General features: G+C 32.6%; 1 protein-coding gene across 2 annotated transcripts in view; it reads right to left on the bottom strand.

Annotated features, from left to right (window-relative positions):
* Nucleotides 1-21,205, bottom strand: part of LOC132703606 (uncharacterized) — a 43,850-nt gene that overhangs the window by 10,346 nt on the left and 12,299 nt on the right. For both annotated transcript variants that reach the window (XM_060672960.1, XM_060672961.1), the window contains exons 3-18: nucleotides 20,285-20,582; nucleotides 18,224-18,337; nucleotides 16,215-16,306; nucleotides 16,075-16,158; nucleotides 15,666-15,751; nucleotides 14,824-14,885; nucleotides 14,602-14,764; nucleotides 13,884-14,017; nucleotides 13,533-13,740; nucleotides 11,730-11,897; nucleotides 5,766-6,056; nucleotides 5,064-5,324; nucleotides 4,841-5,010; nucleotides 4,308-4,436; nucleotides 2,147-2,435; nucleotides 10-225 (exon numbers count right to left, since the gene is read on the bottom strand). In XM_060672960.1, coding sequence (XP_060528943.1) covers nucleotides 10-225; nucleotides 2,147-2,435; nucleotides 4,308-4,436; nucleotides 4,841-5,010; nucleotides 5,064-5,324; nucleotides 5,766-6,056; nucleotides 11,730-11,897; nucleotides 13,533-13,740; nucleotides 13,884-14,017; nucleotides 14,602-14,764; nucleotides 14,824-14,885; nucleotides 15,666-15,751; nucleotides 16,075-16,158; nucleotides 16,215-16,306; nucleotides 18,224-18,337; nucleotides 20,285-20,582 — 2,765 coding nt within the window. The remainder of the gene's footprint in view (nucleotides 1-9; nucleotides 226-2,146; nucleotides 2,436-4,307; nucleotides 4,437-4,840; nucleotides 5,011-5,063; nucleotides 5,325-5,765; nucleotides 6,057-11,729; nucleotides 11,898-13,532; nucleotides 13,741-13,883; nucleotides 14,018-14,601; nucleotides 14,765-14,823; nucleotides 14,886-15,665; nucleotides 15,752-16,074; nucleotides 16,159-16,214; nucleotides 16,307-18,223; nucleotides 18,338-20,284; nucleotides 20,583-21,205) is intronic.

Genomic DNA, 21,205 nt, shown 5'->3' with positions numbered 1-21,205 from the left:
CTGCAATACCTGAGGAGGTTCCAAAATGACGGCCATCGTGAAGAGAACTTGAAAAACAAACGTGGCGAATGAACATTGAAGTTCCAGAGCTAAACCGTAAGAGCCTCCTCTAACTAGAAAGCAAGATATTCCAACACACGACGTAGCTATTAGCGTAAACATTATCCCGATCAAACTTCCTAGAAGTAAAATGTAGTTCTGCGGGGTGTCGGATCTTTCCAATATCTGCAATGATAAATTTTATAATAATTATTATTGTCTTAGTGACTAAAATGACTTTTTTTTTGCTAGTTTATGACTTTATGGGCAAAAATAAAATTATAAGTGGGAAATGTTTTATTTTCCAATTTTTACAATGTGTGTCTTCAGCACAGACGTCAGAATGTGATTCTTTGAGTAATTTCACCAATAGTTCATAATTTTATCAATTGAATAACATTTGTTAGAAAACGCAAAGATTTAGAAAACAGCCGTTTTTAGGGGCTATAGTCTATTTTAGACCGTGCAGATTAATAACGCCTTATTGGTTATATAAAAGGACTGCGAAATGGTCAATGAATACTTAAGCAACTTTCATTGTTATTGGTTTAATTACAAATTTCTTTTTGTTATCGAGTGCAGATAGTACCACTCGGGTTTGGATCAATTTATGTATTATGCATTTAATGGTGTGCAAAGGCGTCCTGGTAGGGTACTGATAAAAAGGAAAAAATTTAATTTTACCAGAGTAAAAAAAAATCATAACATTCTTGGTCATCCGAGGAACTATCATTTCTTCTTGACTTTAAGTAAAGTAAAATTTTATATTAATGTTATGTCAAAATTGATATCACCAGGGTGTCTCAAAAAAGTAGTTCCAAACAATTTTGTTCCTTATATCCTTAAGTATTAGGAAAAGTTTAATTTTGGTGGCTACATTTTTATTTTAGGTTTACTACATTTCCATTTGAATTTTTATTTTTTTATATTATATTTTATATTACAACGCAGGATAGTTTCTCAGAAACTTGGTTTGGTCGTTTTTATTGAAAGTGTTCAAAATATACAAAAAATATCATTTTTCAATAACTCAAAAAAAATCGCATCACTATAAACAAAACTTGTGAAGAACCTTCGGAAGATTCCAATAAAAATTGAGCAGTTACAATTTTTAACTAAAGTTTTTTTTTTATTATTTTGATTTTAAAAGTCTTCATAGTTTTTGTGTACCCTCTATACCAAAATTTGACATCATCAAAACTGTTTCAGTCATCGCAACAACCGTTCGGTTGTAATTTTTCCAAAACGTAAAACAAAATAGCGCAATTTTTCTTAACCAAAGGATCCGTTTTGCATCACACTTCAAAAATCTCTGTTCCTGGCATAGACATCTATACTAAAAAAAAATCTTTCCCTTCTTATCGGCAATTAAATTTAGCTTTAAAATATTTGTACGGAACCGATGATTATACGAAAAACTTATGAATTTGTATCTAGTCACATCTGTCCCTGCAAGCCTTTAAATGTTACAATGTATATTAGAGCAGATAATATAATGTTGAGGTACTTAACACGTAAAATATATAGTTAAGTAGCTAAACTCAAAAATATAAAACAAAATTACCACTACCGCTTATCTTACTTAATTTAATTAAAAAAAACATTCACTTCCTATTTTATCTTAAATCTTATAGTGTACATTTAAAATAATAACTTTCTCAATCACTGAATGTACAGAATTATTCGAACATCGTAAAAGAATAATGAGGGGCAATATATTAAGTAAGTTCATAAGTGATCCAACATGACAGCTAGTTGTTGGCATTGGATTAACAATAAAAATAATTTTGTTAGACAAGGCAACTTTTTGATTACCCTATATTTATTCATTTCTAAAATATTAAAACAGATTACGGAAGTGATTTTCTTGCATAAGAAACAAACAAAGGTTTTCAGCTTGAGAAATCGATAGATGTGTTTAGATCTGCAAACATCATATTTGACATGTAATTCACACACCAAAACCGTAAGATAGGATTTTATATATGAAATGTGTATAGGCTGTTCTATTTAAAATAACAAAGTTGTTACTTGTCCACAAAAATACAAGCATCAATCAGCTGCAATCATGCAATCTCTATGTGACACAGTATATTTTTATTCTCACCTCCGATTGAGCAATAAGTAGCAGCACCACCGAACCGTACTTCGAACAGCGACATTTAGTGGTCACATGGTCGACACTTTGTGCGAAGCAAGGAAAAATGTCCCATGTGTAAGCGAACATCCTTTCGTCTGCGTAGCCGCATTTTATGGCCCGTTTTCCATTTTTTGCGAGCTGCGCAGTAACGCTGTGTGTAAAAACGACGACAAACTCTCCTTTTTGCTCTGATTTCGTTAAGGATACTACGGTTACTACTTGAGAAAATATTTCGTAGCCGACTTCTGTCCCGTCCCTAAAACGTTTCGCGGTTGTTACGCATCTGCGGGTTCCTCAGAATTCCTAAGAAGTTGTCTAATTTTGACTAGTATAAGACTATAATTTGAACATTTATTAAAGTCTTGGAAAATGTCTTCATGGTGTTGGGTGAATCACTAGTTCAACTTCATATTCACCTTACACCAACACCATATTTTTCTGGCCATGTTATAAAAAACAAAGTTTTGATTAAATTATGTTTTCATTTTAAATTAGCAATAACAGATAGTGCTTAAACTTCATCGAGTAATAACTTGTAAAAAAAATAATCGAAAACAGAGGCATTAAAAAGGGAAGAAAAAATATTTTATTTGAACCTTGTAACATTATGACAGTTAAATCGAGAGTTACAGATTCTAAGGTGTTATAACACTAATGATTATATTCTTTATAAAGCTTAAGTTTGATTTTGTCATTCAGAAGCAATCAGTCAAAAAGAACACAGCTTTTCTCATTTTTTAAAATTTTAGTTAATGTTCTAAAATAAATGGCGAACATTCAAACATCAACATCTAATAAGTAAAGCTTTGACTCTACTCTAGCTTGAATAACTGTTTTATTATATAAGCTCCGTTTGCACGTCTTTGGTTTTGATTATTTTATTTACAAGTTATTACTGGATGGAAATTCCACAAGGTTTCTTAGCAAAGGTACGTCCTGACGTATTAACGTAGTGACTACTAACCAAAACTGACCAACAAATCCGATATTACTAACACGTAGACCAACAACACTTGCAACAACTCTTTGCAACACCGGCTGAAAATCGATTAATGGCAAAGAAGTTTCCGAGTTATAGCAAGTCAAAATTGGCCAACACTTCATTTAAGGGTCAGTTTATCTTGATGAACTCCTCTATAAAGTATGGCATCTGTGGAAAAATATGGAAAAACTGTAACTAGCAAACGTTGAGAAATTGAGTCTATATGAGTATATATGGTGCTTTCGGTACGCTGCATTTTACGAGTAGATATATTTTCAATGTTCTACAAGTATTTGGATATTTAATGTTTTCTGTCAAAAATATCGTTTGCAGACCCATCTGTAAATTTTTCCGGGAATACGCAAGACTATATTTTCTGACAAATATCTATGCGGAAAAGCCTTCTTTAACGATTTTGGCAAGCACATACAAAGTTAAATTAAACTATCTTTTTCCAAACGGACACCATTTTGGGAATGAAATGCAACTTATTTTCGTAACAAAATAATGAAATATTTTAGCCACATGTCCACATTGGTATAAATGCAAAATTTCAACTTTTTCATTGTTATAGTTTTCACATAACAGTTGCCGTGTATAATACATTACCATATTCCGGTTAACAATAGACAACAAGAGTGCCTATACCTAAAACTAAAAATTACTTATCGATTCTGAACATAAATGCAAATAGATATTTTTTAAAATAAAATAAAAAATTCAATCGATAAATGAGAACGAGAAAGGATTAACAAATAGAAATGTTAAGTAAGTTTGACTCAACACTCTCTGCTCATGTATAAAGTATTGCAATTTTATCTCGACAATTTAACTATTATAAAACAACCCGTTTTTTTTCAAGAATTTTTCTAAATTACCCTCTTAGTTTGTTAGTAGTATATTGCAACAAGTGCGGTAAACGGCATTTGACTCACGAGTTTTTAATAAACGAGTGACTTAAAAAGTTTACCGAACATGTTGCATACTATACTTTTTCTACGACCGTTAGTTTTTGGATACATTTTTGCGAAACAACACGAATAGAACGCCAAGTTCTATCCTATTCTACTTTTTCAAAAACCAACTAGATTACCCTATTATCGAGTTATTAGATATCATATTAGACTTAGACCATTTTTAACTTACACTATCCTTAAAAATGATTTCAGAGGAAAAAATGTTGAGAAATTTCCATAAACGATTCTCGCCAATACGCTGGCAGCATCCGACTCGTTACGGGGCAGCATCAAAGTAGGCAAAATTCGATCCCGCTTTCTGAAAATGTCATTACAATAGCTACTTACTTGATCTTGACTATTTTCATTATTTATTTAAATTGGATATTTATTTATTCTTCAGTTCTACTAGGATTTTATGCACGATTAGTCATATTTTCGCATATTGAAAAAACGCATCAGTCTATTAAAATTCCGTATACCGCCGTAGGGCGTGTTTAAATGTGGGTGTGAAAGCTTTAGCAAAAATAAGACCAATTCGAGCTTGATACGTTGATCATTTGGTAAGATAACGGTTTTCTTTTCGTTATTTTCACATTTCGCGCTACTGTGCGGCACAGCTAGCTTTATTGCATTCCATAAGCCAAAACGATTTATTTGTGAAAATATTTCGTGAAACCTACTGTATACAGAACGAAAATCGATGTATCGATAGAATCTTACTTGACGCTTTTCGGTGTGCCTAGTATCGAAATGGTATGGCTTGTTCGGTTTATGACGCTTACATCGACCGAGTTTAGAACAGAATTGACTGCCGTCAAGTTACTGCGACGCACTAGATTTAAATTTAGAGACAGGTGATTTACGATCACCTCTTGTAGCAGTCTTATATCCTAAAAGGACCCGCAATCTTCAAATAATTCCGTAGGAAGTTCTTTGTACTTACCGCCGGATTGATGAGGGCCTGCGGGATGGAAGAAATTTCATCGACAATTTCGAATATTGTACAGGTGACCTCAGCCGGGCTATCTCCATTTAGATGTCCCACTACCGGCAAAAGATTAACAATATTTTTGGTTAGTTGTAAGATTCCGGATCCCTCCCCTGGTAGCAGACGTTTTTTTCGTACGTTTTTAATATAGTGTAGGAAATCACTTAACACTTGGCCTGGCGTAGTTACTGAATATCCCGCTGTAAACTCTTCAAACTAAAGCAAGAATTAATATTAATTACCTACTGTACAGTGTGGATCATTTTGTTTTATTGCATATCACCCATATTGATAAAGCTAGAGTGTTGCGACTTTCGCGACCCAGGATTATTTTTATATCATATTATATGACATATGAAGTGGTGCAAACAAAAATGTCAAAACTATTTTAGATTTATACACGATGATTATGGAATATTTGCCTTTTTGGACACTCTTTGTAGATCACTTTTAAGGAACTCGATTTGAAATTTAGTGTAGTTAATATTTCCTCGAAGATCATCATTTTAGGCATTTAAAAGATTTTTGAAACCAAAATGATGATCCTTCAGAAAATATTAATCTTACTAAAATTTGCAATTGATTGATATCTTTGTTCGTGCGTTAAAACCGGAATCACAATGTATATTTCTGTAACTAAATTGTGTGAATGGTTACCTTTCTATAATATTGTCTTATCGATGTATGCGTGCACTGGGAAAAATCCGGGTGGCCCCAAACTGGTATTGTGCCGTCCTGCAGTATACATTTCCTGGTCGTAATGCCGACAAAATTTTCCGGGCATTCCAGAATGCTATCAGCGTTAGGAGCCGTTTCAGGCCACAGCAAATTGTAACTGCCTTCTGGTTGACAGGTGTGAACTTTTTTGTCATCAATAACATAGACGTATATGTTCCTCTCTATCGAAGTGGCGCCATCTTGCACCAAACAAGAATATCGAACGTCTTTCTGCAAAATTTTTAATTATTGTTTGATTTATTTATTTATTTGTTTGCTCACATTTATTTATTGGATACTACAGTTTCTTAAGAATGAGCTAACTAATTACCACATAAGTATTATATGATACGAAATTTAGTTATCACTAAAACAAAAAAAAATGATAAGGGCGCTTATAGAATTTATCATCAATTGAGTAGAGGCGAAAAAATTAAAAGTTATACACTCAGGTGGCAAAGTGACGTGATGAAAGTCATTTTAAAGTCATAGGTGGTCGCTACTCATCAGCGATCCACGAAACATGTCAAATTGACTTGGTTAATTGCAGATGTGTACTTGAAATTTAATAAATAAGCAATTATCAAATTTTTTTATTTAAAATCTTGATGGAGGATAATATATCCTTAGCGGATAATAGTGGATTTTGGGAATTTTCTTTTTATGATTATATATATAAATATCCCAGTCAATTACATATTCATTATATTACACGGAATATTCTAGAAGACCCGCACGCTAAACAATTCATCTTGCCAATAAAAATGTTGCCACCTTGACGAGAGAAATTTCCCATTTAGCATATTCTGAATGCCGAATGCCGGGGTGTAAGGTATGTGGTGCGAATATATAGCCTCCCGCATACAAATGCCAACCTCACCTTCACGAGTTACAACATAAGTTGTACGGCGCACCCTGTTTCAACTGACGAGGATATGGCGACCGAGTGACTACCGGTATAAGTAGTCCCCCAGTTGCTGGTGAACAGTTTCGGGTGGAGGAACCAGCAACTGGAAGGGCAACTCATTGTCCTGGGGTTGAGAAATTGGCCCCGAAGGCGGAAGAACCACTAAGATGGTCAACGGCGTTGGGGTGTAGAAGGAAAGGAGAAGCCACTACAGTAAAGATCCTATAGGATATCTCTAGTAAAATCATCATGGCAATAAACCAGACCAAAGACCTTACTGATCATGATATTCGGAAGTCAAGATCCGGCAGGAGGGGAAACAGGGCCTCTCAGGTCGTCAACATGCGAAAACCCTGTCAAATGACTAGTAAACAAACATATAAGATTGGAACATGGAATGTCACTAGCATGTATGAACCCGGAAAAGCACATAATATTGTCCAGGAAATGCAAAGAATGAACATCAATATCCTAGGTGTAAGCGAAACGCGTTGGCCGGGAAGTGGAGAATGTCAGTTGAAAGATCAACATCTAATATATTACTCAGGTAGCTCCGACCCTCAGCACCGACATGGAGTAGGCATAATAATCAACAAAAATGTTTTCCGATATGTTCTGAACTTCGTACCACTGTCAGAACGTGTAATGTTACTACAATTTAGGATGAACATAGGAAGGATGAACGTAATCCAAGTATATGCGCCAACAGCAGACAAAGATGATCAGGAAGTAGAAATGTTTTATGAACAAATAAACGAAATACTGAAACAAGTCAAAGCAAAAGATGTAACAATAATAATGGGTGACCTAAATGCTAAAGTTGGTAAAGGAAAGACAAATAATCTAATGGGAAACTTCGGTCTGGGGGAAAGGAACGACAGAGGTGAAAGGTTAGTACAATTCTGCCAAGAGAAAAATATGGTTATCACAAACACATGCTTTCAATTACCTAATAGACGTTTATATACATGGATATCACCACAAGATAGCAAAGAGAAAATAGTTAGAAACCAGATAGATTATTTAATGATCAATGAAAGATACAGGAATGGTATAATGTCAGTTAAAACATATCCGGGTGCAGATATACCCTCTAACCATAACCCACTAATTGCAAAAGTAAGGATAAAATTAAAAAGAATTCACCATAGAACAAAGAAAGATACAATTGACAATTGCGTAATCCAGAAACAAGGGAAAGAGTGAAAAATAAGATAAATGGGGCATTGCAAACCTTGCAATGCATAGAAAATAACAATGAAGAACATATAAACAACAACTGGCTCCAGTTTAAAACAGAAATACTAAAAACATGCAAGGAACAACTTAGTAAGAAAACAGAGGTAAGAAAGGAATGGATGACAACTGAAATATTAGGTCTCATGGACGAGAGAAGAACATACAGAAACAAAGATCAACAAAAATACCTATATCTACAAAGCAAGATCAGAAGTAAAATTAGGGAAGCCAAAGAAAACTGGCACAGGGAAAAGTGTGAGGAAATCGAGAAATTACAAAGTAAACATGATGGTTTCAATGCGCACAAGAGAATTAAAGAGTTAACCAACAAACGCAATTACAATAACAACTTGCTGGTGGATGAAAATGGAGATATTATTATGGACACAAAAGAAAAATTGAAAGTATGGAAAAACTATGTAGAACAACTGTACGAAGATCAGCGAGATGAAGAAAGTAGTGAGTATGTATGTGATGATATTGGACCAGAAATAACGAAGGACGAAGTAGAACACATCATCAAGGAAATGAAAACCGGGAAAGCTACGGGACTGGATGAAATACCAGCAGAAGTTCTTAAACTCATTGACAATCATAACATACATCTTCTAACACATCTCTTCAACAGTGTATACAAAACTGGAATTTTACCGAAAGAGTGGCTACAATCAACATTTATAACTATCCCCAAAAAGACCAACGCAAGACAGTGCTCGGACCATCGTACCATCAGCTTAATGTGTCACATACTTAAGGTACTTCTGAAAATCATCCATCGCAGAATATATAAAAAGTTAGAAATAGATATTGAGGATACGCAGTTCGGTTTTAGGAATGGACTAGGGACTAGAGAAGCACTGTTTGCCTTCAACGTATTAACGCAGCGGTGCTTAGATGTAAATCAGGATGTGTACGTTTGTTTTCTGGACTACAATAAGGCATTTGACACCGTCCAACATAAAACACTCATAAGACTGCTTAAAAGTAAAAACATTGACTCTAGAGACATAAGAATAATAAATAATTTGTATTACCAACAAGAGGCCGTGATAAGGGTACACAATGAGGTGACAGACAGAATAAAAATAAAAAGAGGTGTTAGACAGGGATGTGTCTTATCACCATCTCTGTTCAACCTATACTCCGAAGAAATATTTAAGAGAGCACTCCAAGATGAAACAGCTGGAGTAAAGATTAATGGCTTACCCGTTTGTAATATTAGATATGCCGATGACACCGCGCTAATAGCAGAAAATATGGATGATCTACAGAGAATTACGAACAAAATTGTAGAAGTAAGCGAAGAGTTTGGGCTATCACTCAATACAAAGAAAACTAAATTTATGATAATTACAAAAAAATCTATTATCAATACAAACCTTTATATAAAGAATGAACAGATAGAACAAGTAAGGAATTATAATTATCTAGGGTCGAACATTAACGAGACAAATGACTATTCCAAAGAAATCAGAATAAGAATAGAAAAGTCCAGAAGTGCTTTTAATAATATGAGGAAATTGTTGTGCAGCAGGGATTTGAGCTTAAGTTTGAGAGTGAGGATGCTTAAATGCTATGTTTTCTCGGTCCTCTTGTATGGCGTGGAGGCCTGGACTTTGAATAAACAATGCCTGAATAAACTAGAAGCTTTTGAGATGTGGACGTACCGAAGAATTTTAAGGATATCCTGGACGGACAGAATGACAAACGAACAAGTACTTGTGAGGATGGACAAGCAACGTGAAATAATGGATACGGTCAAAATAAGAAAATTGCAGTATCTGGGGCATATTACACGCGGAGAAAAATATAAATTGCTACAACTGATTATGCAAGGTAAAATCCAAGGTAAACGGAGTATCGGAAGGAGAAGGATGTCATGGTTGCGTAATCTGAGAGAATGGTTTGGATGTAACTCCAACCAATTGTTTCGTGCTGCAGTCTCAAGGATACGAATTGCATTGATGATTGCCAACCTTCGCAGCGGAGATGGCACGTGAAGAAGAAGAATGCCGAAATATGTGAACCTAAAAATAAAGCATTTATCGAAAACAATTGAACTGTTATTGTCAATTCAAAGCTGAACTTGGAAAATTTTTTCCGACAGTGGACCGTAGTTTTGTGTATTTTGTCTGAGAAAAGCAATTAGAGTATTGGTTGAGAATATTGTATTACCGGTGCTTCCATATTACGATAAAAAAATGTAAATTAAGTGGATTGTAAGTATAAGGTTTGTTGTTGTTCTACTTGGAATAAAATGGCTGCTCAAGAAGGTATAGGAAGCTGGTTTATCTAGTGGTGGAATTTACAGAAAACGGAACGATAGTGGTATTGCGTACCAGGTAATTAGCACTTCTGAAAAAAAAAGTATTTTGGCCTTAATATAAAACAACTGCACTTCCTGTTACAGAAGACCAATTTGAAACTACAAGCAAGATTTACGGTGTACAGAACAGAGTTCTCTTAGGACTTAGTTCATTTATTCTTTACCTAATGCTTTGTCTCCAGCAGTAAAAGGCGTTATATTTAATTTAAATATTTTCTGTGATTTACTTTTGATTTTCGTCACTCCAAAACAAAAGGGAAAATTTTGTTTTTATTGATTCTTTTCTTATAAAAAACCTTAATCAGTCAATCAAAGCGAAGTTGCTAAAACAAAAGCCAGTGTAGTACTTATTTCGTCGATAAATGATGGCAAATTTTATGAAAAATAAAACATCAAAAATTAACTTTTGCAGATTCATATTTGCTTATTAGCCAGGTTTTTCTGGGATGTAATTTCTGGCAATATTTAACCGAGAAAACCATTTTTTTTGGCAATAAATGACTAAAATCTGACTTTAAATTGATGACTTTAGTTGCCGTATGTAAAAACATTACTTAAATGACATCATTCGTGTCGTCGTGACATTAGTAGAAAAGTAGTTAGAAATTCAAGTCAAACCAACGTAATATATCACGTCATTCCTCGACACTTAATGATGTCTTTTCGATGGCCCTCTGCTTCTTGGGAGTCACCACTGAATTCCGCTTCCCGGGGGAAGATTTTTTTATTAATGAGTTTTAGAAAATTTTATTCCTGGGTATAGTTTGTGCCTCAAAAATAAAGCTTTTAACTACCTATCAAAATTAACATTTTTGACAAAAAAAAATCGGACAAATTAAATTTTTTGACCAGATTTCAAAAAAATCTTATCTTTAGGTGTTATTAATATTTCTGAAGAGAATAATAAATAGTTGAAAATTATTGAATTGTATTTTAGTTAATATCTCAGAGGACTCCACACGACCATTCAAAATGTTGTAAAAGGAAAAAAATGTTAGTAGCTGACTAGTGTTTTACAATAAATTGAGTTGCTACGTCCGCAATCTTAACACAAAAGTAAAACTAGCACATAGAAAAGTCGATAGGTCCATTATTTTACGTTCTGTTGAAACATTTCTTTTGTATCGGTTAAATTAATGAGAAATTATCACCAGATATCACAAATATATTTATGGAAAGAAATGAAAATACTGGTTAGTCAAAATCCAAAAAAAAAAAAAATCTTAAGGGATAGGGAAATCAGAAAAAGGTTAAACAAGTTTTAAGTGCAACTGAAGTCCAATTAATTCTATCTCAACAATATTTTTCCTTCCCTTTTTGTTATTTAAAAAAATAAAAAAAATTAAACAAGGGATATCGGTATTCGTTTCGGAAAAAATGCGCATTTATTGGAACAACTTGTTTCAAACAGCGCAAAGAAAATCCAAAATACCTCTGCATTGAAAACTTGCAAAATAGTCCCCGCAGGATAAAGAATTTCGTATTTTTCAAACTCGGTCCGGGTAGCGAGCAATTCCTTGTTTTTAGTCCAACTGTATGTATATTTTCCGAGAATGGTGCTGTCATCATCTGTCACACATTTGACTATAAATTTTTGGCCCTAAAAAATAAAAATTATTATTTATTCTAATCTAAGTGATTCTTAAAATATTATGAATATATAAATCTTAAAAATTAATAGATGGCTACTAGTTAATAATTCTACTTTCTACTCTTAATTTTGTTAAGGAATACTCATTTGTTCCTGACGATGCTTTGATAATTTGTAAACAGAAATTAATGGGCATTAATTCATTGAATATATAGCTATCAAATAAATAGAGGTCCAGCCTATGGCATTTATAAGGCAGCATTTCCTCAAAATATGCCTAGATTTCGTTAAATATGCTGGGAAAATGAGTTAAGTGTGTAGAAATCGCTGTTTAGAAAGAAAATGACTGTATGATCTATATGCATGAATGGCATAGAATAGAATAAAAATTATTTCGCTAGTTCAAATATTACAAATATATTGAGATATATCTCACCGGGTGGTCAATTAAGTACACTCCGTCCTATATCAAAAGTAAATGTTATAGTTTTGAGGTGAAACAACTTATAATTAAAATGTCCAAAACAAAATGATAGAAATTATTTTCAACTAATTTTATATTAAGGAAAAGTGATGGAGGTGTTCGAACATTTTCGGAAATAAAAACATGTCAATAACATCAGAAATTCTGAAGGAATTTTGTTAAACTTGGACTTGTTGGAAATAATTAATGTCGATTGCTTGTGTGACGGTAACAAAAGATAGCCAAATGGGAATCTAACATAGATTTTTTCTGTGTTTTTGACAAAGTGTTTATTTCACTAGACAAGCCCCAGTCAGCTATTCCATATATTAAAATACACTGAATGAGTTAGAAGTTCGACCAATTCCCTCAAATTTCTTATTAGAGATCAATTTGAATTATTTTTTGATCCAGCTTTATTCCTAAGAAAGCACCTTTGAAATAGACTTTTCCTCCACTTGAACTAGAATACTTTTTTGGATGCTCTTGCTCTTGCACAAAAGTATAAAATTTGTGCCTTGGTGAAATTATTGAAACGCACTGGTTTGCGGCTTGTGTTACTTCTGATTTAGACTTTTTTAAAAAATTATATTTGAATCATCAGCATAATTTGGAGGTTACCCTATTATTACCAGTTTGGTAGGTAAATCCTTTACATAGATGTGAAAATGTAATAGGGGAATTTTCTTGGAAATGGTTCGTAAAACAAGCTTTTTTATTGGTCCTAAATTATGAGCTTTTAAAATAAAAAAGCTTTAAGCTAAGGCCATTTGGAATTTGTTATTTTGCGTCAATTTGGTCGAAAGATAATTAAAGAACATTAGCAATTGGCAAATTTAACATTAATCGCCAAATCAAAAAGAAAATTATCTAATTTCGTCATTCCCGAGTTAAAAAAAAAATGCTATGGGAACTTTAATATTTATGATCGGTAAATGATAAGGACCATCAGCGTGCTAGCCAAGTTTTTAATTTTAATTTTTGAGTTATTTGAACATTTAAAATTAAGAAGTTAATTATTATTATTACTTTAAATGCTGTCTAGTTGATTTTTTTATGTTCCACTTTTAAAGTTGCTACCATTTTTAATCAGTTTAATCTTTGTGTTACTTTGCTATAAATTTTTGAAAGTTTTTCGGGATTTCCTCCGATCATTACTAACAAAAAAAATCGATACGAACCTTTCGAACTGTCAAGCTCATCGGCTCGATCTTGACCGATGTCTTTTTTTTCACTTTCACGAATTTAGAGAGGCACTGATGGAAATTAAAAACTTCCACTTGGCAAGTGAACGTACCCTCATCGCTGCGTTGTGCCCTTTCGACCGCGAGAATTGCCATATACTGATCAGTAACGTGGGGGTCCTTGATTAATTTGGTCCATTTGTACCTTTAAATAACGCATACGGTTAGTTAGAGATGAGTTTTGGTTAAACTTAAATTTTACGCTTCCGTATGCTTGAATGAATGTGACAATACGTCAGTAACAATGACTATAAAAAATAGTTATTTTTTACAAATTAGTGGGCATACCCTGTCATAGTCAAGTTCACTGCTGCGCCATCTTTGAACCAACGAAAGTTCATGGTGGGCGAACCTCTCGCGACACAGCTCAGTATAAACTCATCGTTTTCATTTATTTCGCCGAATTGATTTATATCCAAACTCTAAAAAGGAAAAAATTTAAATTTAACATCTTGTTGAGAAATTTTAATTAGAAACTTAAAAATACCTTTATTAAGTCTGATTCTTGAAAACAAAGAGGTAACTTATTTTAATAAATTATCTGATCTTATACATGCTGCGAATGGTAGAAAATTGATTTTCTAGATAAATTTGTTGAAGACGCACACGATAATTGGAAGGTCATTTCTATATTTCTTTATATATTCTATGTGACTCGGATATTGTTCAGGCCTTAATTTATATTTTAAACCTAAGACATATTTAAGTATTATGAAAAAAATTTAAGACGAAAAAGTTCCTAAATAATATGTAAAATAAAATATATATTTTTTATGTCATTGAATAGTTTTTTTCTTAATATTAGTTAAGAATGACAGGGGTAGTCTAATTCGATCCCCTAGACTCTTAAAAAAAATATGTCCACCAATACTTCCGTAATATATTTTGTTCTATTCTTTTAAGGTAACGGAAAAACTAATAAAATCATTTTCTTTCTGTCATTTTGTTCGAAATATCTCGTTTCATCAACATTTTGCCTATAGTTTTCGAAGTCATACTACTTTACCTGAAGGGACAAAAGCGTGCTAATGGAGTCGTCTTTTTCTGATACTGTGATGTTACCGACGAACCTTTTGTCTAACCATTTGGTTATAATGCCTTTAATTTTTTTTTCGTCCTTCTTAGAGCCATAAATGTTGAATGTGACGTCGGCGCCGGATTTAAAATATCTGTATACGAATTCAATGATAAATAAATCAACTTAATTGATTTCATAGAAAATACTTACATCAGGTTAGTAATTTCTAAATCTTCAGGTTTGGCGATATTGCCTTCCAAATGGTTTAACAACTGAAATATAATTATGCTTGAAAAACATTTGGTTGTTTATATATTTTTAGCATTATACTACTAGATTTATTTCAAATTATAGCGGGTGTGCCAGTAAAGGCGATGTATTAGGGAAAAGAACGGTTCTGTAAATTTGAAAATGAAAAATTATTAAGTGAATCCGCCAAAAGAAAGAAAGAAAAGAAAGGAAAGAAAAGAAAAGGAATAAAGATAAATTAGATCATATTATTTTTGATTTTAAATATCATTTGTTATGCTAAATAATAAATTAGGTTTTTATTTGGTAATCTGAGGATAAGGTAGAAATTTTTGTTTAAATATCAAGATATCAATTGTGGAGGTAATTTTAGAAACTTAAAAATAAGTTCCAGTATTCCGATTTACTTAATTTTTTTTCAAATTTCTTTCATTTCCGTAATATCGTATCTCGTTGCCCTTACTGAGACAGCCTGTATAAACAAAATATTCTCTGCTTCTATATGAACACCGCAACATCTCAGTTGATTGCACACTACTAAGAAAATCACTTGCAACAATCATTGTAATTTCCAAACTTTTTAGCAAATTGAACAATGGAAGAGATCTTTATTGTCGAGACTTGTAATTTAACAAAAATCTGAAATTTTAGATTAGCCTGGTATATATATGTTTTCCTATCCCAAAAAATTCAGTCGAAGGTTTGCACTCACTACGTCCTACAGTTGCCAAAATGTCTACGTATAGTTACAATTACCTACATTAAACAAGTATCAGGTGATATTAAAATTAGCCAGAACATACCTGCAATCTAATAAAGTTTTTCAGGTCATCAGCAACAAGTAATGGCAAATTGCCCATATGAAGAGTAATTGGGAATCCGTGGCGATCTAAAATCAGATATCATATATGTATAATATTAATTTAAGAAATTGAACTAAGCCGTTGATTTATTTATCTAGTTATTGCTTGGATACTAATTTCATTTGCAGCCGACATTAAAATTTCATTAATTCGATAGATACAATACGTAATCTTAAATAGCGGAATAATATGTCCCACTTGATTAGTAAGAAATGGTTAAACTTTCTCGAGCAGAATCATCCTATCTAACTAATTCTAATTCAGCCGTCAATTTCTTTAATTTTGTCTCTTATGCTTCACGAAGAAAAATGAGATCTATATTCGTAAATAGTTCTTAAAGCAGACTTACTTATTTTTGTATCTGACTTTGTACATTTGCATCTACCTTCCGACTCGTCAGTGAAGTCGCATACGTTTGAGCAATTAGAGCAACCTAAGATTAAAAATGAATGCAGACAGATACAATAGTGCAAAATTCAAAATAATAACCTTTAAAATTGGCGCTTTCTTTTGGAACTTCGCAGAGTTTTCCGGTAAATTCATCCGGGCAATGGCACTTGATAGCGGATACTCCAACGTGCCTGAAAATTTTACTTTTGGTAATACAATAATCTTTCTAATCTTCTAGTCCGCTCAAAATTGTTGTGATTACTATGTTTATATCTAGTTTGACCGGATTAAGAATTCTAGCAGTAGTTTTCAGTTTCAAGCAGTAATCGTAAATACAATTTATTGACGTAAATTTGACAAATGTTGACACAAAAACAACATTTGATTTGTTTTTTTTAATATTAACAAAATTGTTTATTTTTTATTTTGTTGTTTTAGTGCCCTCCATATCTTGTAAGTAAATAAAAAAAAAACAGAAAAAATTTCTTGAACTGTTTGAAGTTCAAAAACTTAGGTATAAACAAGAATAACTTTTTTACGAAAAATCGAACAATTAATATAAAAACTTTTCCAATTAATGAGCAAATTCAGAATAACATTTAAACTTTGAACGTTTTGGATCCCCGACATTAACAACATTTGTATGAGGACGTTCAGTTTAGTTTATAAATCACCCTGTGTATCTTATTTCGATTGGCACTCTCCCTTACGGGACACTTAAGTCCGAGTTATTTTTTTAGATATTTCGATTTATTTTTCAGAAATACTGCTTTATTTCTCAAAAATTTACATAACTAAAACCTGTATTTTACTTTACAAATCATAAAAATTCGTTTTTGATAGTTGGGCATGGCAGGTTATAAAAAAACTGTATTTAATTTAATAGAACGATTTCTATATTTTTTATTAAACCTAAATTAAATAAATAAAAATAAAACTAGTCATTGTTGAATAAAAAAATGAAAAAAAAAAAAACAATAAACTTCGTTTTAATTATGCCAAAGAAAAATCTTAAATTAATGACTTGTGGAACTGTTGCTTCCATTGTTCTCCGCTACGTTTGTTTTATTTTCTAAAATCTGCCATTGTTTGGTATTGGGCCGTATAGAAAGGAATCCAAAATCAATAAATAGGGTGGCCATCTGATAGGTCTATTTGTTTTAATCCAGTGGCCAGGATTTTCTACTACAAGAACTACTTGGATTTATTGGATCTTCTTTCGGCATATCTATATCAGAGATGATTAGTTTTGACTATAAGAAAACATAATAATGCAAATCTGTGAAAATATACTTCTAAAGGTTGATTCATATTTTTGTTATACTGAATATACCAAACTAACATGTTGTATTTTTTACAATTTTCAAATTCATTCATTCATTCAAATTTGTGACACAAATAACAAAAACCACAAATCCCAGTATTCTGACAAAAACTGGAAAACAAATATGACAGGACTGAGTTATTTTCTTTTTAAAATAGCCATGACCAACTAACAAAAACGATTTTTTTTCCAAACTTAAATATTAGGCTTCATATTCAAGACAACCATAAAAAGTTTCGTACATTTTTGAGATGCTCCTTAAAAAGTCAATAATATTATCAAAAAATATGCTCTGAATTCTATGTGCAAACGGCAACAAATTCGCTTTTTGCTTTTCCAATAAGATTTAGAATAACCGAGATACGAGGGGTATCCCAAAATTCATAGCTTCCAAACACATCCCGTATCTCAAAAATGTAAAGGGCTATGAAAATTGTTTCTCGAAAAATTAGCACAGTGTCGAACAAACGGCTTCCCTCTAATACCCGAGATACTCCGTAAAATCATCAAACTGTAAATCATAACGTCAATTTTTTTTTATTTTATTTCTGCATCATCACCATTTTTACTTTTAGTAGGACACTCATTTCTGCAATACCATAGGATCTGTCAATTCTAGAAATAATTTGCAGTGTAGAGCCGCAAGTATAATGCGTTGAATTAAAAAAAATAAAATAAAAAAGGTTTGCCCTCTTTTGACAAAAAAACTTTTATAGCTTGTGCCTTTTTTGACTTTGTTAGTAAACAAAATATCCTCGCCGTAATGATTTAATTAAAAACTTACAAACAGGTTGCTCCATTTTTGCAAGCGGATGATCCCCCGGCGTCGCAAAGCGACTTTGGTCCTTCGGAACAACTGGGACCCGCATAGCCCGAAAAACATTCGCAGGCAAACTTTCTGGAATATATTAAAACCTATTCGACTAGCGAAATCTGTGCTGTATCATTATTGCTGTTGAATTTATTCATGCGTGCACTAATAAAAATAAAGGCAATTTTAGATTATTTTTTTACTCACAGCTTAATAGAACAGAATAAAAAAATCCAATATACAAGTTAAGTGACTATTTACAGAATTCATACCAAACATATTTTTTAAACGTATCTTACGTTAGTTTCTGTGAAACTATTTCTAAGCCTATTTAAATTTACCCTAAAATAAAACTTTACTTAGTAAAGTTTATTAATCAAATTAACGAATCGACTCTCGCGATCAACGACCACGAGATGCAGGGGGAAGTCGGCTGTTTGTAAGATGTAGCCATTTTATGTTATCGTGTAAATACATAACTTGTCTAGTTACATTATTCCAAAACTAAAAGTCACACCTTGTAATTGCATATTTAACATAATAATCCACTCTTAGGGGTTATTATATTAATATAATACTTCAGTATGTTTCTTTTATTGTCGTCAATATTGACACTGTCACAGATTTCAAACTAAAACTCATTTATGCTCTTGTTGTTATGACAATAAGCACATTTAGGCAAGGGACCACTAAAGTAAAATAAATTTAAGTTTTCAAATAAAAAATATTTTATAACAGTTCATAATTTTCAATTAAAATAAAGCTCTCCTATTGTCCATTAATCACATTTAAATTGGTTACAATACACAAAATATGCAATACAATGCACCAAATACTGAGTAGGTCAATGTGCGATGGTTTAACAATCAATAAGTGTTTAAACAGTATGGAAAGATTTTTTAATGAAGATTTTTTTTTAATTTGAAAGTATTTGTTTAATATTATTTTCGACGGTGATTGATGAATTTTGGGGCAAAATATTGTCGTTTATATCTTGATTTAGACGGCTATTATACTAGTGTCTTTTAGATTGTTAATAAAAAATATTGTCTATAATTGTTCTGCTGTTACGGCAGTGTGAATGGAAAGAATCTATTCACAATGTTAATTAATAATAATAACCATTTTTGCTGTGTTTGAAGTATTAAGATGGAACCCAATTGAAATAAACCATTCACAAAGTCTGATAAGCTGTATCCACAGCTTCAATATCTTAATTTCAATCCACTCCTGTTGTATTATCGGCAAATAGATATTTCTTAGTTTTATTTACCTTGCCAATATCATTGATATATATTAAGAGCAAATCACTGAGTCTCATGCGGGACCGTCCGGGTTTACTCCTATAAACAAAGTTCGTTGTTCTATTTGGTAAGAAATTTTTCTATTTCCGCTGATCCCATAATATGATTTTCTTTTCTTTTTTGACAAGATCGCATGCAATACGCACTCGAAGCAGTTAGAGCAAATCTTCCCTACGAATTTACGCTCCTGAAGAACACTGTCTCCATAAGGCTAGAGATAACTTTTGATTGCTTTGTGGTTTTCTGTAAGTCTTCGACTTCGCTGCATTGTGTAGTCCGTTTCTTCATAGTCTTAATTGCTTCTTGGATTCTTCTTCATGCAGTGCCTAGCCGGTCCCGACGTTGGCAATCTTTCAGGCTATAACAATTTTGTTCGCCGCAGGTGAAAAAATCCCTGTTAACGTTGAAGAGTACTCTAAGTACAGAGGTTCTTTAATCAAGAAATTCTTCTTCTGCCAGGGCCCTGTTTTCTCGGAATTTTTTCTTGTATTATTTCTTTCTTCTTGGATTACAAAATTTATCCTTCGGTACTCCTGTTCGTTTTTGTTCTTTAGCCTTTGCGTTTTCGTTTCAAATTTACTCATACATTTCCATTGAAAAATTGGCAACCATGTAAAAGCGTTCCTGTTTAAATGCACAAGTACTTAAGTCTTCATGGTTGATTCGAAATGCCGAATGAAGATCAGAAATTCACTACTGAAACTTACATCCATAACAGTAGAAAACTTACGTGTAATAATCATAACAGACGCCGGTAAATCCGCAGTCCATCATCGTACAGGAAGGACTTCTTAATTCTGCGCTTGTGATCTCGTACGTGATGTTGAACCCGTAGATATCTAAAAAGTTTTCCAACACCCTTAGGTGTGCCGAATCTAAGGAAAGAACATCCAATTCGATGACCAGAAACGCCTGGTGAGTTTGAATCCATCGCACTCGGGTGATGTTCGTTTCGTTGACTTTGTGGATTAATTTCGGATTAATTTTGTAGTCGTTTCCGTAAATCTGGTACTCCGTAAAGCTTAAACCTGAAAAGCGGAGATTTTTCGATATACAGGGGTGATAAATATGAACCCCCTCTAACTTTTTTTTACATTTTGGAAAAAAAAAGTTGAATGCAAACGTTGTAGGATTTAATATTACATACCCATTTACATACAGGATATGAAAAAAAGCATAGTGTATCAAAGTTATATTCTTTAAAACTGGGAACCCTGTATATCATTACATAAAAAGAAAGATCCTTAAAAAACTACATAACTTGTTATATAAAAATAAAATTGTCACTTAGTTGGCTATGCAGCGTTGCGCCAACGTCATGCTGCTTGTTTAATTATATTATTATATTATTATTATTATATCTTAAAAAATATTATTGTTAAAATTTCGATAAAGGAATTTACTTGACGAAAAATTGACAAAATTCGAATTATTTTTAAGAAATAAACTAAATTTATATTTTGTATATCGGTCATTTTTGGACAATACAATATAAATTTCATCTCCTTCAAAACTGACATCCTGGCGGCGCAACAGCATCGAATAGATGGAGTTATAAAGGGTAAGTATGTGGAGTAAGTAAATTCTAAAAATAATTTTGAAAATTCCGTTATATTTTCTAATATGGTCATATGGTTTTATTATTTCATGT

The sequence above is a fragment of the Cylas formicarius genome, unplaced genomic scaffold, assembly GCF_029955315.1.
Source record: "Cylas formicarius isolate icCylForm1 unplaced genomic scaffold, icCylForm1.1 PGA_scaffold_6__28_contigs__length_40554024, whole genome shotgun sequence".
Taxonomy (NCBI): Eukaryota; Metazoa; Arthropoda; class Insecta; order Coleoptera; family Brentidae; genus Cylas; species Cylas formicarius.
Note: the sequence above shows the minus strand (reverse complement) of the source record. Positions and strands in the feature narration are given on the sequence as shown.